We start from the raw sequence: 15,869 nt of genomic DNA, 5'->3' as shown, positions 1-15,869 counted from the left end.
CGCAGGGAGATTTGGATTCAATTGTAATCAGATTTTGACTTCAAAAAGTGTTACAATCGATCCGAGCCTCCTCTCGCAGAGGGGAGGGGAGGGAGGCCTTTGGTTTTAATTTTGGTCCTTTTCTCGCGAGGACATATCGTTTATCGTATTTTTTTCTTTTTAAGTAATTGTCCGCTCGTTGTCAAATCAAATTTTCATGACACTCTTTTTTGGTTCGCACGCGTGTCTTCCTCCCTTGTGTCCTCCTTAGAGCATATAGATATGGAGGGAGAATACTGGTCTGAAAGTGTTCACAACATATGTGCGAGAGAGAAAGGTATAAGTTCCTAATCGTCTTCTGTGCGCAAATGTTGTTTCTAAGCAACTGTTATTGCTATGCAGTTATCTATTTTAAAAGAAATTTGGAGCTGTCATTCATGTCTGCTAATTTAGCGCACGCGTATAGAAAACGAATAGGAATTACTATACCTTTCTCTCTCGCATAATATGCTCTAAGGTGTCCTCTCATTTGTCAATTATTAATTCGCCGAAAGTCTGCTCCTTTCAGGAGACAATGCTTTGCTTTATTTAATGTGTGAAAGAAAAAGAAACTTTCTTCGAAAAGATCTCTAAGGATAGAAAAGTCTAAAAAGAAGTCTCTCTATATGTATGCGGATGAATAGATTCACACTTTTTGACGATCATCTTATTAGATCATTGCTGAGACTTTAGGCACCTACGATTCTATAGAACTAAAATTTACAGCAATTGTACACGCTTGTCATGTGCTCGAAAATGATTCTCTATACAGTAAATCGTGAGTATATCCTCCATGCGGAATACTAAATATATATGTACGCGTCTGTCATCTGTGTACACTTTCGTCGTACGTATCACCCGGTGTAAATGTTCCTTTTTTTTTATCTTTTTTATTTTATTTCACCTCGCGAGAAAAGCCAGTAAAAGAATTTGCTCCATATATTTACACTGCGCAAACTTGTTTATTGAAAATTCGCATTGTAACAGAAATCTGCAGTCGAAATTATCCTAAAGTAACGATACTGGTATAACAACTGAAAATTAAATGAATATATAGCGTGAACATATATAAATGTATATATAAATAAACGTAAAATCAAAATAAGACGTGTCCGAAAGCGGGTTTTTCATGTATAACGAAAGCGTAACATCGACATTTTTATTAGTGTCTCGATATACGTCAGAATATCGAGAATATAATGTATAACGTCGCATAACACACGACCATATAACTTACAAAATAAAGCATATAGTCATCATTGCTATTTACATCGTAACGAAATATACGGGAAGATATATAATGAAAAAGAAAAGTTCGCTGTCGCAAACGCGAGGCACATTCAATATGTACAACGTATGTCCTGTCAAGATCCGTCAGACTCTTTCGGTTTCGCGTGTCGCTCTTTTATTTAATATCGATATACTCCGTATATAGAGACATTTATACGTCGGCGTTTCTTACGAATCGAGAAAAACTCTATAGAGAATTTATAGACAGAGAGAATTTTCTCGTAGAATTTATCCTGAAAATCATGGTAATCGTGGGACAATATGGCATTGAAAGAATTTTATGAGAATTTCTCCGATTAATATTTATCACAATAAAATATAAAACATGTTTGATTAATTTTACTATGCAGTTTAGTAAAATTAATCAAACATGTTTTATATTTTATTGTGATAAATATTAATCGGAGAAATTCTCATAAAATTCTTTCCATACTATATTGTCCGACGATTACCATGATTTTCAGGGTAAATTCTAAGAGAAAATTCTCTCTCAATGTAGATCGACCGGAGAACCGGAAATCCGTTGTACGTCGGAGCCGAGAAAATGTCATTGACGATCAGTCTGTCTCAAATGTTTCAAATAATTTTCTGTCTGCGAAGGCGTAGAGTTTGTACATCTGTTAACGTATATATACGGTTTTTAACGATTCAGCGAAGAAACGAAGAAGGAAAGGGAAGAACGATTCTCCGCGATATTAAAAGATAATCATTTTTTATGCCCCTCGTGTGGAAAGAATTATTAGGGAAAGATCGGCGATACCTAGTATCGGCTAGCAACTCTAGCGAGAGAGAGTTAAGGGTATCCTTAATGTAATACGTAACTATTATTCGTTAAGATAAACTCTCGAGAGATAATATAAAGGATGTCGTCGAGTCACTTTTGACTCTCATCGCGACGGTTTTTCGTATGTATCAAACATAAAACCATGTGTAGAAGTGTCTTCCTTATCCTACGATCAGTACCTTAATTATCTTACATTTATCATCGCGCACAAACATAAACATACACACACACACACACACGCAGACATACGCACAAGATGTCCTACATATTTTCATTCCTTACAACATCCTACGTATCTAAGATATAAATATTCGATTATAGCACAAATCTCTACAATTGCGCTATTAAGAATTGCAAAACGGCCGCGTCGACTGATAAATCTTTCGTATATAATATGGACCGAGCGTTTCACGTTATAGCACAATGGCCAATGAAATCATAAATAATTAACGCATAGAAGAACGCACATAAATAAGTTAAGCGAGTCTCGTGTGTGATGAGAGATACGATTCTCTGAAAAGAACATAATATATTTTAATATTTATGTACAAAACACACTTCCGTCGCATCAATCGAGATTAATCTTCGCGCGATCGCGCGATTTTATACAAATTCCCCTTTTATACACCTCTCGTTTGGTCGTCTCATATATCTTATAAATATCTTTTATTTTTCATTCTCTCAGAGCGGGTGTGGTGTGTATATGTGTGTTTATGTGTGTGGAACGTCCAGAGTTCTCTTGTAACAAAATAATTTTTGCGATCCTGTATCGGAGAATGCATGCGTGTATGTGTGTACATGTGTAAATGTATAAGTATTTTCTAAAGAATAACTACTTTCTCGTAAACTTTATTGTAAACTTCTCGGTTCGAGACTAAGGCGGTGTGTATGTCTGTATATAGGTATGTATAATATATCTGTGTGTGTGTGTGTGTTTAAATGTACGAGTGTACATATGCATCTGTAGTCGCGGGAAGGAGAAAAGTAGCAAATTCTCTCAATCAGTAAAGGTCCTATCTCTCGTCTTTGGATTGAAACACGGCGATCTCTACTTTGGTAGGAGTATACGTTTCCCGTGATATATACCTGATGCATAATTTCTTCTCCGTTGTCTCTCTCTCTCTCTCTCCTCTCTCCCCTCTCTCCTCTCTCTCTCTATCGCCTCTCTAGTTCCAATTGCGAAGCTTGCACGTTTAGCCGCACCGGATGGAGAATTACTCGTTTTAGGCTTCGCATTTTAGGCGGTCGAGTCGAACGAAGCATCGGTTTCGTTCCGCCGCGTGCAAGACTCGCGCTCCTAACGAGCGGATTGTACTATAATCATCGAGAATAATTGTAGTAACCTTTTCACGTGTTTGACACAACAGTGTTTTCCGGCAACAAGTCTGTCGTCGTCGTCGTCGCTGCCGTCGTCGTCGTCGCTGTCGTTGCCATCGTCGCCGTCGCCGTCGTCGTCGCTGTCGTTGCCATCGTCGCCGTCGCCGTCGTCGTCATCGCCATCGCTGTCGTCGCCGTCGTCGCCGTCGTCGTCACCGTCGTCGTCGAATTCGTCGTCGTGATCGCTGTCGTCACATTTACCAGCGTGCTCGACTCGGCGATTTGCGCGCTCGAATACTTTTCTACTACATACAATTTCTTGGGTTCCTTGTGCTCGGTGGACGAGCTGGATTTCCTCTTGTGTCTTGAACTCGAAGAGTGGGAATGATGCACCGTCACGAGCGGGAACGACTCGACTCTGTCTTTGACTCTGTCTTTGCCTCTGTCGATGCTACTGCTACTGCTCCCAGACGACCTCTTCTCCCCGTGTCTGTGACTGCAGTGATGACCGCAGTGGCATTTCCTCCTCTTCTCCTGCGACTTCTTCTCGTCATCCTTCGAACTGGACCGTTCCGACTTTTCGACGATCGGATAATTGTGCGACAACTCGGGAATGTTCGCAGCATCGTCCTTGCCAGCATCGTCGGGTGTTTTAGAATCGGATTTTATCTGGGGGCTCCGATGGTGATGTCGATCGTGCTTTCGCTCCCGCCTCTCGTGATCTCTTTCGTGATCTCTCTTCTTCTTGTGCCTTCGCTCCCTGTAGTCCTTTTCGTCTCTGCACTTGCATTTTGATTTCGAATGCGCCTGAGACTCGGACGATTTCGCTGAGTTTTCATCGCTGCTGCCATTCCTGCCGTTGCTGTGTCTTTCGTTTTCGGTAGACGGAGACGCGAAGGTCGCAATGGAAGGGTACGAGGAAATACTAGTTGTTGTCGTCGCCGTTGTCGTCGTCGGCGTCGTTGTTGTTGTCCTCTTCGTTGAATTTGCGTCGCATGTGTTGTCACTGGTCGCAAAGTCAGCGGTTTTCTCATTTTTCGCTCTTTCCTTCGCTTCGTCCTCCGCCATTTCGATCAACGCCTTAACGGCATTCTCCGTCGCGCAGTCCCTCTTCGACGTGAACGCCAACACGGTCTCCATCTCCAGGAGATGACAGTACCTTTCTAATTTCGTGGTATCGTCCTTGAACCACTGTTCGGCAATCTCAAAGCTTTCTTTATGAATCTTTTCTAGCACCTCCTTCGACGCCTCCGAAACTTCAGCACGCAGCGACTGGCAAACCTCCTCGACATCGGTCTTCGATTTGTAGGCTATCTCCAGCGCCCTGTCCACCACTTCGGTAGCGTATGTTTTGCCAACGGCCTGTCGCTGCTTCAGTATCTCCTCCTCGAGAACGGTCGGACAATCTCCGTTTCCGGACGTGTCCTTTAACGGAGATAATCCACTTAGTCGTCTCTTAGCATCCTTCAAGGAGGACGAGCTATCGAATTTCGAAACTGTTCTTGTTTCCACTACGCTAGAAACAGTTTCTTTACTCGATATGCTCTTACTGCTGGATCTCTCATGATGACTGCAACGATGATCGAGCTTGTGACCGTTGCTGTCATATTTCTTCTTCTTACAAGAGTGACAATTATCAGAACTACCGTTGCTGCTGTGCGTGTGATGACTGCTCGATTTGTCGCTGCTGCGACGACGATCCTTATGCTTTTTCTCTGATCTCTTCTCATCCCTCTTGTCGTTAATCTGTTTCTGTTCATTGATTTCGCTCTTGGACGACTTGGTGCTGTCGAACGGATCCGATGATGCATTGTCGTTACCGTCTTCCTTACTCTTTTGTTTAAGTGATGAATGTTTGGAGTGATGTCGACTCTTGCGATGCTTCCCGTGCTGGTCGGATTTCTTCAAATTACCCTGATATTCGGCCGCCCTCTCCTTTGCCTTCTCGAGAGGATCAATCGGCAGTTTCTGTTCCAAGCGCTGGCGATTCGTGTTCTCCTTTTGTTCGTCGCCTACGCCAACAGCTTCCAGAGGTTTCTTCTCCTTGATACGATGAGCCGACTCATTTACAACACGAATGTGCCTAGTGCTCGAACTGTGTTGCGACTCTGGATAATACTGCTTCAATCTGATGTGCCAAGCGATGCTAGAGACGGCCGATACCGTCCTGAATTGATGGATGATGTTGCGCGGTAGAAAATATATATCATTATCGTAGAGATTTATCTTGGCGTAACGGACACCCTGCCTGCGCAGCTGATTCAGCTTCGCATCCTCCACCCACTGTACGCACTGTGATATCGGCGGTTCGTGTAAGTCCAACTGCAGTTTTTCCACGAGTTCGGTAAAATCACCGGCGTAAAAAGCCACAACGTCCTTTGTGATCCTATTGTATTCGGACGCTTGGCCGCCGTGGATAGCCTTCAACACACCGACCGCCGCCGTGGTCATTCTATCCAATCCGTGGCCAACGTGATCGGCGTGCGCCTTCGTACGATCCTCGAACATGTACTCCCGTGCCTCGCTCAGTCGTGGGAGGTACTGCAGATTTCTCAGTTCGTTGATACCGGTCCTGCGTCGTTTGTACGGACTCTTGTTCATGTCGGCCGTTGGTACCAACTGCTCGCCTGGTCGGATCCATAGGATAGGGCCATCGTTCGATTCCTGCGGTGTGTCCATCTTCACAACGGACAAGGGTCCCCAAGGCATCGTCTAGAATACAGAATACGATTGTATTAACAAATTGATGTAACAAATGTACATGTGAATTTACAAATATGTTTGTGATTTACCATTTTTAGAAACGGATTCTCTTCCAATTTCTGCAGTAGATCCGGAAAATATCCGCCCACCTCCTCGTGAACAGTGCCCACGAGACTTATTTGGTGCAACGGCCCATATCTAATGGTGCCGTTGCTGTAAGCTTTACAGACTTGATCTTTGTATTGAGCCATTGTGGTAGTTTCTATGTCGCTGTTCCTACCCAATACTCCGTTCTTTACAGTTAATGTAGAATAACTATTCGCCATATAGTCCAAAAGATCGGGTAGATATGCAGCTGCATTGTGTACTATACCCATGACATGATGAGCATTTCCATTTTCGTCTTCGCCGAAAACCACCTAGAAGAGAAATATAGAAAGGTTTCATTATAATCTCGTTCACTGCGATACAAAATTGAAAAAGCTTTGCATCGCAAGAATCGCAATTTATACCTTGAAGTACTCTTGCGCCAATTCTTCCATTTGTTCGCGCGATAAACTTTCAATTTCGTCCTGATACATATGGACTACCGTCGCGCCGCCATTGGGATACGTTTCTATGTGAATAAACTTCTTGTACTTTAGGCCTTCCAGCAATTCACTTTTCATCACAGGATTATTAAGCATCTTGTAGTTTTTCGTTTGTAGATTTAACCTTAGATTCTCATTAGTCGACTTTGAGAAGGAAAGGGAAGATTTACCGCATAACACATGTCGATCTCGTTTGCACTGTACACCGATACTCGCTCTTTTTATCCCTTTACGTTTTTGACACCGTGAACAGTGTCGTCTGTCTTCTTTCGAACGTTTCTCCCTCGAGGACGAATAGGTTTTTGAATGCGAACTGGAAGATGAATTAACGGTGGATTTCTCTTGAGATGCTACTATCGTAGCAGCCACTCTATCTACAGTGGAGAAACCATCCTCTAACCATTCGGATTTTTCCTGTAGTGAGTCTGTCGATTCCTTCTTAATTTCAATAGATTCTACTTTTAATTCTCTATCTGTGATGTATTTTTCATCAGCACTTTCGGCATCCTGCTGTTTATTCGATTCAGTTTTCGTAATGTCAACTTGTGAGTCGCTAATCTTTTCCGATGGCGATGGGCAAAACGGATACTCGGTCGTTTCATCTGTACGCGTAGCCACATTGTCAGCACTCTCTTCATTATATTTCGCTGTGTCCATAATAACTGTAGAATTGGCCGACATCATGCTGATGGAGAACGTCGTGTCTGGACTACGAGGATGCGGACTGACAGAAACTCTTGGAGGATAGTCAGGACTCCTGGGACTGCTGATCACTTCTCCATTGCTCTGCGGGCTTTCTCCAAGTTGCGGGGTGTTGTTGGAGAAATTCACACAGCCTTCTAATTTTACCTTTGTAGATAACGCATGCATGTTTCCGGATAACATCATGTCGTTGTTACATGCAGAATCAACCTAAATAGAAAATAGTATAGATGACAAATATTGTGATATTCTATAATAATCTACAATGCAAAATATGCAGGAATTATTTTATTTATAGTAGTGTGTGCAAAAAATTCTGCAAAACCTAATACTCACTAATTTTAATATATGAATATAAAATATATTTTGCATAAATTGCTTATCTACTAGTATATATAATTTATTAGTACTTACATGTATAACATGTTGAACTGGCTCTCTGGCAGCTTTTACTACATCATTGTTGCAATGATCTGGATTCCCTGCATCAAATATATAACACTCCGTTTAATTAAAATATATAAGTGAAACTGTATGTTACTTTGATTTTACATTTATTATGTAAGATATTTTTTTTTTGCTTTTTTTTTTTAGGAAAAAATTATTTTCTTTTCAGAAATAAAATTCAGCTTTTGCTACTTGATTAGTTATATAAATTATAGCAACATTTTTAAAAATGTCATTTTATTTTAAAAGAATATAAGAAAAAACAAACGTATAGTATACATTGTGACAAACAGTTAATATTATGAAAGTGGAGCTATAATTAGTTCACTCTTGTTATTCTATTTAAAACAAATGGAATTTGCTCTCTTATATATCGATACTAATACATCTGCAGATTAAATATCTCATTATTTATATCTTTTATATATTTAAAAAGAGTTATATATTTAAAAAAAGTAATAAATTAGAAAGATATAAATTTTTTACAAATCTATACACATATATGCAATATTATTCGAAGATAATTTATAAGTAACAGTAGGTATACATAGCTTTCCAAATTGAACAAATTCAGTTTAATAATTATTTAATTGTTATGTCCGTAATAGAAAAACTGGATCGACGCACAAAAATCTGTTTGTCATAAACTGTGAGGCAACTCGGATTGTATTGTACAAAGGATATGCAGATCCGTTCTCGAAATATTCTCCGAGGACTGGACGCAACAACAACGGCAAGTGACACAAAATGCTAATTACCGTCTGTTTCTTCCGGAAGACGAACGGTGCGGTCGTCCAGGATACGGTCGGTGAGAGATGAGGCAGGATGAGACATGCTGCGCCGTGGGGTAAACGTCTCGCTGTCGCCCGCGACCCGTTCATCCACATCACACGGGTGAGACGAGCTCGCGGGGCCCGAGTCCCTCGGTGACGCGTGCCCTTCCGTGTTCGCGTGAAACGGTGACGCTGCTGGGAAACCCGTGGGCGTCCCGGGCGAATCACCCGCGGGATCGCTCGCGCGAGCGGCCGTCCTCTCGACGACGACGTCGCGTCGCCACGTCGTCCCGGACGTCGTCCCGTCCGCTGCTTCGCTCCCAACTAGGTCCGGCGCACGGTCGCTCGTATTATTTACATCGCATCCTACGTTTGACACGATACCCGCACCGTCCTCAGATGCCATCTTGGTTCCGTGAGCGACATCCCGGACGCGACGATACTACGCCGCCGCGGATTGGCGGTCGCGCTTGCCGGCGACGACGCGCGCCGATCGCCATTCGTCGACGCCGACCGCGCCGACGTCGCCGAGTGGGGGGCGAGCCAGTAGGCGGGACGGTTCTATCTCGCGCTCGGACATTTTTATCCGCCGGAATCTTCGATCTTCGCGAGAGAAAACGTGCTTTTCCGTTCCAAACTTTTCGATTCCCGATTCACGCTCCCGCGAAGCGAAATCTTGCGACAAATCTCCCTCATGTTTTGCAAAATTACATAATAATTTTTGTACAAGTGCACTTTGTAAATTGTATTATACAAGTTCATCTTACGATTCCTGCTTTATAAAAATTATTGTTTTATCACAATTTTAAGAAATTCGCGAAAATGGGCTCTATATTATGTGACGTGTTTTCTCACAATTGTAATCAAAGAGATACGAAATAAATAAATATAAGATTCAATGTCACAGTTTTGAAAGATGTCGAAAGATCGGAGAAGCCTTCATTTGCGCACAGTACAATTGCACACGTTGCAATTGCACACCGTGCTATTAGACACATAAAGTTGCGCACAGTTCTTTTGCCCACAGTTCTTTTGCGCACAGTTCTTTTGCGCACCGTTCGTTTGCACACGAAAATGCGCGACACATGCTCTATTCACACACACACACACACACGCGCGCGCGCGCGCGGGGTGCAAGGGGGGCCTTCGGCCCCTCCTCCCGCACCCGCCCCGCCGGTAGGGGTGCCTACCAGCACGGTGCGCAAAAGAACAGTGGGCAAAAGAACTGTGCGCAACTTTATGTGTCTAATAGCACGGTGTGCAATTGCAACGTGTGCAATTGTACTGTGCGCAAGTGCGTACCTTCCCTCTCCCGAAAGATCGTTGTTAATTTCGCTTTGCGATACGAGCTTTAGACGCGGCGTGGCGAGGCGAGGCGAGGCGAGTTTCCCATCTAGATATCGCGCGGCCGTCAATCACTTGACTCGCGCATGCGCGCCGCGCACTCGGCATCGGCGTGACGAGAGAGCGAACGCAATTCGGGAAATAAACAGAGTGCGGCGTGTGTAGTGGTTGGTAGTGGTGACAAGAGCGCGCGTCCAACAGCCATGTCGTCGCCGAATAAAAAGGCCAAGGAGCTCGAGGACCCGGGCTCGGGCGAGGGAGACGCGCGCGATTACGACATCGAGATACAGAAGACCCTCGAGGAGATCGACGGCTGTCAGAATCAAATCGATGGCCTGAACGAGAAGGCCAGCGACGAGATCCTCGAAGTCGAGAAGAAGTATAACAAGCTGCGCAAGCCCTACTTCCAGAAGCGTAACGACATCATCAAGAGGATACCCAACTTTTGGGTCACCGCTGTATCCTTTTCGGACGACGCCGTCCGTAAGTCGACGAGATCGTTTTGACGTTTCTCTCGGCGATGCCGGCGTCCGCCGGCGACTGCCGCCATCTTGCCTACTTGTATACGCGTGTATAACCATTTAGCGATCTGTGCGATTTTGCCGATTTTAGAAATCACATACGCGTTTACATCATTTGTCGGATTAACGTTACCGGTCTCTTCATTATTTACCACGACATCCTAGTCGGCGCGAGAACGCGCGATCATGTATTACGGGACAATTTTTCGTATTAATTTAGTGGCTTAGTTTACATCGAGCACTTGATACGCGTATCAAGTAGTGCATTTGAGCTAATCAGCCAATAACTGAATCAATGTACTAGTTATTTACTATTTGATACGCATATCAAGTGTACGATGTAAACTAGGCCAGTAACGCCAGGCGTACAGAGATCAAATCTGTATAACGTATCGTCGATACTTCTAAATTGAATTAAACTTTGAATTATTACATATGTCAAATTGACCAGCACTATATATTTCCTTATGAGAAGCTTACAGTTTGTAAACAACAAAGAAATAGCAGAAATACTGGAAGAAGACGAGGAGGATGCACTGAGATTCCTAAACAAATTAGAAGTTGAAGAGTTCGAAGATATCAAATCTGGCTATAGAATTAATTTTTACTTTGATGAGAATCCATATTTTGAAAATGATGTTTTAACTAAGGAATTTCACCTAGGATCTTCCGGTGAGCGCATTTCTTGTTAATTTTTTCTCATTAATTTATTATTGCGTAGAGATTACAAGTATGCAATGCGACTTGGAAAAAATGGGGCGTAACTTATAGTTTAATCGAGTATCATAGTTGCGATGAATCTCCTGCTCTTTTGCAGGAGATCCAGCGTCTCAAAGTACACTCATTCGTTGGAAAGAGGGTGCGGATTTAACAAAGAGAGCAAAAACCAAAGCACCATTAAAGGGGCGTAAGAGGCCACTCAAACACAGGTCATTTTTCGACTGGTTCACGGATCATGGAGATCCGAGTTCAGATGAGATAGCTGAACTAATTAAAGACGATATGTGGCCTAATCCATTGCAGGTATATATATATTTTTTTTTTTACTTTAAACATTATTTATGTTTGTACATATAAGTGATTGTATTCAATCTGAGAGATTGCATCTAATAATACGTTATTTATCATGATTTCGTGGGTTTCAGTATTACCTAGCTCCAGATATCGATGTTGAGAATGGTATCGAGGGTGATGGTGAAGAATGCGAAAGCGAAGAAGAGGAAGAAGAGGAAGATGGTGTGGATGATGGCGATGAAGGAGGAGAAGGAGAGGAAGGAGATGACAGTATAGTAGTAGTCGAAGATGACGTGGATGATGATGATGATGAGGAGGAGGCTGTGAATGATGAAGACGATGGTGTAAATGAAGAGGATGATTTATTGGTAGATGACGAAGTAGATCGTGAAGGTAAAAATTTTGTATATTACGCATAGTACAATGCTATATTTAATATTACATTTAATAATACATTTAATATTACATAGAGGCCGATTTAATTGTGTTACAGAGGGAGAAGAACCTGAATAGAGTCGGAGTCAGATTTCTAACATCATATTTCACAGTGTAAAGAAAAAAAATGAATGAAATTGTGTGCACTAAATCAATCGAGAGCAGAGAAAGTCTACTGAACTGAAAATATGCCATATGAATAAATCTCAGGATACATTTCTTTATATATATATATATATATATTATGTATATATATTATATTACATATATATATATATATATATGTATGAAAATAGAGGAAGACAGAGAATATTTAGAGAATCTAGACCCTTTCAATTGAGAACCTATGTATAAAAAGACAACATTTGTTAAGATATATTGAAAATGGTTTGAAAGGAAAGGGTCTGGATTAAATTAGATAGGTTCCACTCTTGCACTAAATCTAATTCAGAATGTAACAAATTCTTCCTCAGTTATATTCATATGGCCTAGTCGTCGTTCTCTTAAAATGTGCGACAGGAAAATATCCACCTGGTTCTTAATATTGCGGATTCATCGATAAGTTAGGATAAAGTAGAACGAGACACTAGGTGGGGAGTTCCAATTTATTGCTTTCTCGTGAAAATTATTCTTTAGATATGACTTCCAGAGCGAGGTGTCATAAGTAGAATTTTTGAGAGTGACAACTGTATCTTTTGCACGTAAAGTATACAAACTTTTACATCACTTATCTTATTATTATTTTTAAATAAAACAAATAATGAATAAAAGTTTTATTTTTGCTATGATCCATCAACTTATTATATTTTACAATTATTGTTGAAAATGTATTACCATAGAAATGACAGTGTTACAATATTTTATAATCAATTGACGATTGTTAACAATTTACAATCTGTTTATATCACTCTTACATACTACAAGTTTTTTATCATCGATTTTTAATTTAATCCGATATTTTTATATGATTTTATATTCTAGTAATGTGTATAGTGAAATCTGTATCAGAGAATTTATAAATTACATAATTAAAAATTACGCTATGCTATTATGTAATATATATGTTTTTGATAATATTACACGTTACAATGTTGTCTCCAATAAAAAAAGAAAAATACATAGAACTTGTATATTCATGTGTTACTATCTAATTTTTATTCAGCCTATATGAGATGTAGAACTATTTTGTTATTTGTTATTTTAATGTTTAAATCTAAATGTGTAACACTTTTACAAACTGATAATCGTTTTAGTAATAAATATCACTGCATTAAATTTAATGTTTCAAGCATGACGAAAGATTGTAACGTATGTAAGATCATATATTTTAACTATTTGTGCATGAAATGAGAGAATGTACTTTATATTAAATCCTATTCTGAGCATTGATTCTTTATTGAATAGCACAGTTATTTCAAAATCACTCTTGTATATAAATATATATTTATATACGTAATATAAAAATATTATTTGTTTAGTTTAATTAATAGATGATTAAGTTATTAATAAATAATAGAATGGCGTACTAATTTGTCACACTCAAAAAGATACTTTGATCCTATTTCACCTCGTTCACGTTCTTCCACACTTCGTGTCACGATTTACTCATCGTCACGTAAAATAAGTGTATTTCGTGGACATTTCTCACATTTGATACATTATGTACTTCTAATGATGATTTCACTCTATGAGATTATCATATATATGACAGCGATACAAGATCAAAGCGTATAAAGTGGCGGCGATGTTCTTTACATCTTCTATAGTCGGCATTACAATAGGGAAGAAAGCAAGTAATCAAGATGCAAGTTTGTCGGCTACTATCACACCTATATCAATTAAACTCGCGAATCTCTCATTCATCACCTTGCATTCTTCGAAGCCTAGGAAAAAACAAGTAATTACTACGTCACGAATAGAAAGCGTTGGTAGTCTTAATTTGATAAGATAAGCTATAATTGTCTAATTTTAGAGCAAAGTACAACAGCGATATTTTTTAATTAAGAATACGCGTTGTTTCCCATTCTTCGAATACGATTCTGTCAGTATTTATTAGATTAATACGTGTTACTCGCTAACACATGTGTGGGAAAAAAGGAAAATAATGTCAAAATTATATAGAAATATTAAGACCAATATAAGATTCGTATTTTACCATTAGACCCTTGTGTGTTTATATATTATAATTACTGATACCTATTAATTGATTCGATTGGTTGTGCGAAAAACAGTAGTTCCTCCTAGGGATCGAGAGTTGTAATATATTTCTTTTTATCGTGCATTTTCTTTCTCACGCGGGAAAACTGTCCGAATATATGATAATGAAACTTCTTTTGTCCAACACGAAGGATAAATGATAAGTGAGGATGAGACGCGAGAGCACGAGTGTAAACCTCCTTCACGTCAGACAACGTGCTAGTGTATGTTACATAATCGTGCAACAAATCAATCGAATAAAGTTGCCAGTTTGAGATACAAACGAGTTTTAATATCGTCCATTAGTGATTTAGATCTAGAAGAGTATGTGCGCGCGAGTTATACATTTTATGCTGCGCGAACGATATTTAGTTTTACATTGCAGCAGTAAAAAAAATATGTTTTTTATTTTTATATCGCTAGTAAATTAATCAACAGGGTAGTTAAATTAATCGACCACACTAGCCAATGAATTTGTCTAAGTTATGACTTTATCGATCATATGGTTGTGGTCTTTATAAAGTATAACATGAAATTATTAATTACAAATTTTTCTTAAGTGAGAAAAATATTGTAAGTAAAAAAAAAGTTATAAAAAGCTTCCACAATCTTGGAGTCGTGACTTGCAACTTTTTTCTTCAATGATCAGAGTATCTTAATTTTTTTTTAAAGAACTAAAAGTCTGTAACCCGTTCTGAATTTTTTTTCTCGATATTCCGATAGCGTGGGAGCCGCGATCACAAAACTGTCGGCGCTCGGAAACGCGGAACAGGAAGCGGCCGATCAAATAAACTTTGCTCCCTTACGCGTTAACCATCCGTCCTTTTTTTTTCCCCCTCGTGAATTGTCAAATTGTCCGCTTTTTATGTCGACGCGCATGATCACACGCCGTCCTCGTTTGCCTGGCATTCTATTACAAGCAGACCACCAAGCACATATGCCACTCGTCCTCGTCATTACGGCAAAAAAGCGCCACTTCAGGTTCGAAGACGCGGCTGCGCATAATAAGACGCTAACGGCGAACTTGGAGGACGACGCGTGTGCTTCTGCCTTCTGGCTTCTGGCGGTATAGAAGCGCGGGATTTTTTTACAATACGCAACACTGTGAGCCAGGGTGTTACGCGTGTCACGGTCAGCATCAATAATGCTGCCTCGATATGCGTGAGTGATATACATCTTGCGCCCTGAATAAGGATCCAATATAAATGTATAAATTGAGGCGATTACTATAAATCAGCAACTATTGCAAGCTTATAAATCGATACTTTTGTAACAACATTCCTAGACAGCACCATGTCCAAAATTGGAGCATAAGACATCTTTAAGAAGTCTTTTGATATATATGATATCCAAAAGACACATCTTAAAAGTATCTTAAAGATGTCTTATGCGCCGATTTTGGACATGGTGCTATCTGGGATTATGCTAGAGTAGAGTCATGATGTACTTTGAATTTTTTTCTCCAATCTTTTCCGCGATATATGTGTGCGCTAAAATTTTTTAACAATAAACAATTATTCAAAATTGTAGGACGAAAAGTTACACGATTCTTTGGGATTAATAGTATATAAATAATAATATTTACTTACATGACAGTTTATGCGGATGATAAATTTCCCTTTGAAGGCAACGTAGGCGCCTGGTGGATGGCTACGAAAATTCGCACGACAAGGGGGCCACTGTTGAGGAAGCTCTTTGGCAAAAAAAGGTCCTTTGTGCCGCGGCCAATGGAGAA

General features: G+C 40.2%; 2 protein-coding genes across 3 annotated transcripts; one reads left to right on the top strand and one right to left on the bottom strand.

The window, feature by feature from the left end:
* Window positions 1–541: 541 nt before the first annotated feature.
* Window positions 542–9,713, bottom strand: LOC145940559 (uncharacterized). Its single transcript, XM_083045861.1, has 5 exons — window positions 8,610–9,713; window positions 7,819–7,886; window positions 6,625–7,614; window positions 6,202–6,531; window positions 542–6,121 (listed from the first exon to the last, which is right to left on the bottom strand). The coding sequence occupies exons 1-5, from the start codon at window positions 9,028–9,030 to the stop codon at window positions 3,440–3,442; spliced, it is 4,491 nt and encodes a 1,496-aa protein (XP_082901987.1). The 5' UTR covers window positions 9,031–9,713; the 3' UTR covers window positions 542–3,439.
* A 351-nt stretch (window positions 9,714–10,064) lies between these two features.
* Window positions 10,065–14,098, top strand: Set (NAP domain-containing protein SET). Of its 2 annotated transcripts, none has more exons than XM_083046037.1 (5): window positions 10,065–10,426; window positions 10,972–11,161; window positions 11,307–11,512; window positions 11,635–11,896; window positions 11,997–14,098. In XM_083046037.1, exons 1-5 carry the CDS (start codon window positions 10,172–10,174, stop codon window positions 12,014–12,016), a joined length of 933 nt encoding a protein of 310 aa, XP_082902163.1. In that variant the 5' UTR covers window positions 10,065–10,171; the 3' UTR covers window positions 12,017–14,098. The 2 variants fall into 2 exon arrangements, with proteins under 2 accessions (XP_082902163.1, XP_082902172.1); XM_083046046.1 differs by having other exon boundaries at window positions 10,066–10,426; window positions 11,316–11,512.
* The last annotated feature ends 1,771 nt before the right edge of the window (window positions 14,099–15,869 follow it).

Source organism: Prenolepis imparis, unplaced genomic scaffold, assembly GCF_030444845.1.
Source record: "Prenolepis imparis isolate NDT839.2.m4 unplaced genomic scaffold, iyPreImpa1.0 SCAF_1, whole genome shotgun sequence".
In the NCBI taxonomy this organism is placed as follows: domain Eukaryota; kingdom Metazoa; phylum Arthropoda; class Insecta; order Hymenoptera; family Formicidae; genus Prenolepis; species Prenolepis imparis.
This window is presented reverse-complemented; position numbering and strand designations above follow the sequence as displayed.

Coding starts and splice junctions, on each gene's coding strand:
- LOC145940559 (XM_083045861.1), bottom strand. CDS start 9,030: ATGGCATCTGAGGACGGTGCGGGTATCGTGTCAAACGTAGGATGCGAT. Junction 7,615..7,818: donor CAGTTCAACATGTTATACAT/GTAAGTACTAAT, acceptor TTTTCTATTTAG/GTTGATTCTGCATGTAACAA. Junction 6,122..6,201: donor AGAATCCGTTTCTAAAAATG/GTAAATCACAAA, acceptor TCTGTATTCTAG/ACGATGCCTTGGGGACCCTT.
- Set (XM_083046037.1), top strand. CDS start 10,172: ATGTCGTCGCCGAATAAAAAGGCCAAGGAGCTCGAGGACCCGGGCTCG. Junction 10,427..10,971: donor CCAACTTTTGGGTCACCGCT/GTATCCTTTTCG, acceptor AGAAGCTTACAG/TTTGTAAACAACAAAGAAAT. Junction 11,162..11,306: donor ATTTCACCTAGGATCTTCCG/GTGAGCGCATTT, acceptor GCTCTTTTGCAG/GAGATCCAGCGTCTCAAAGT.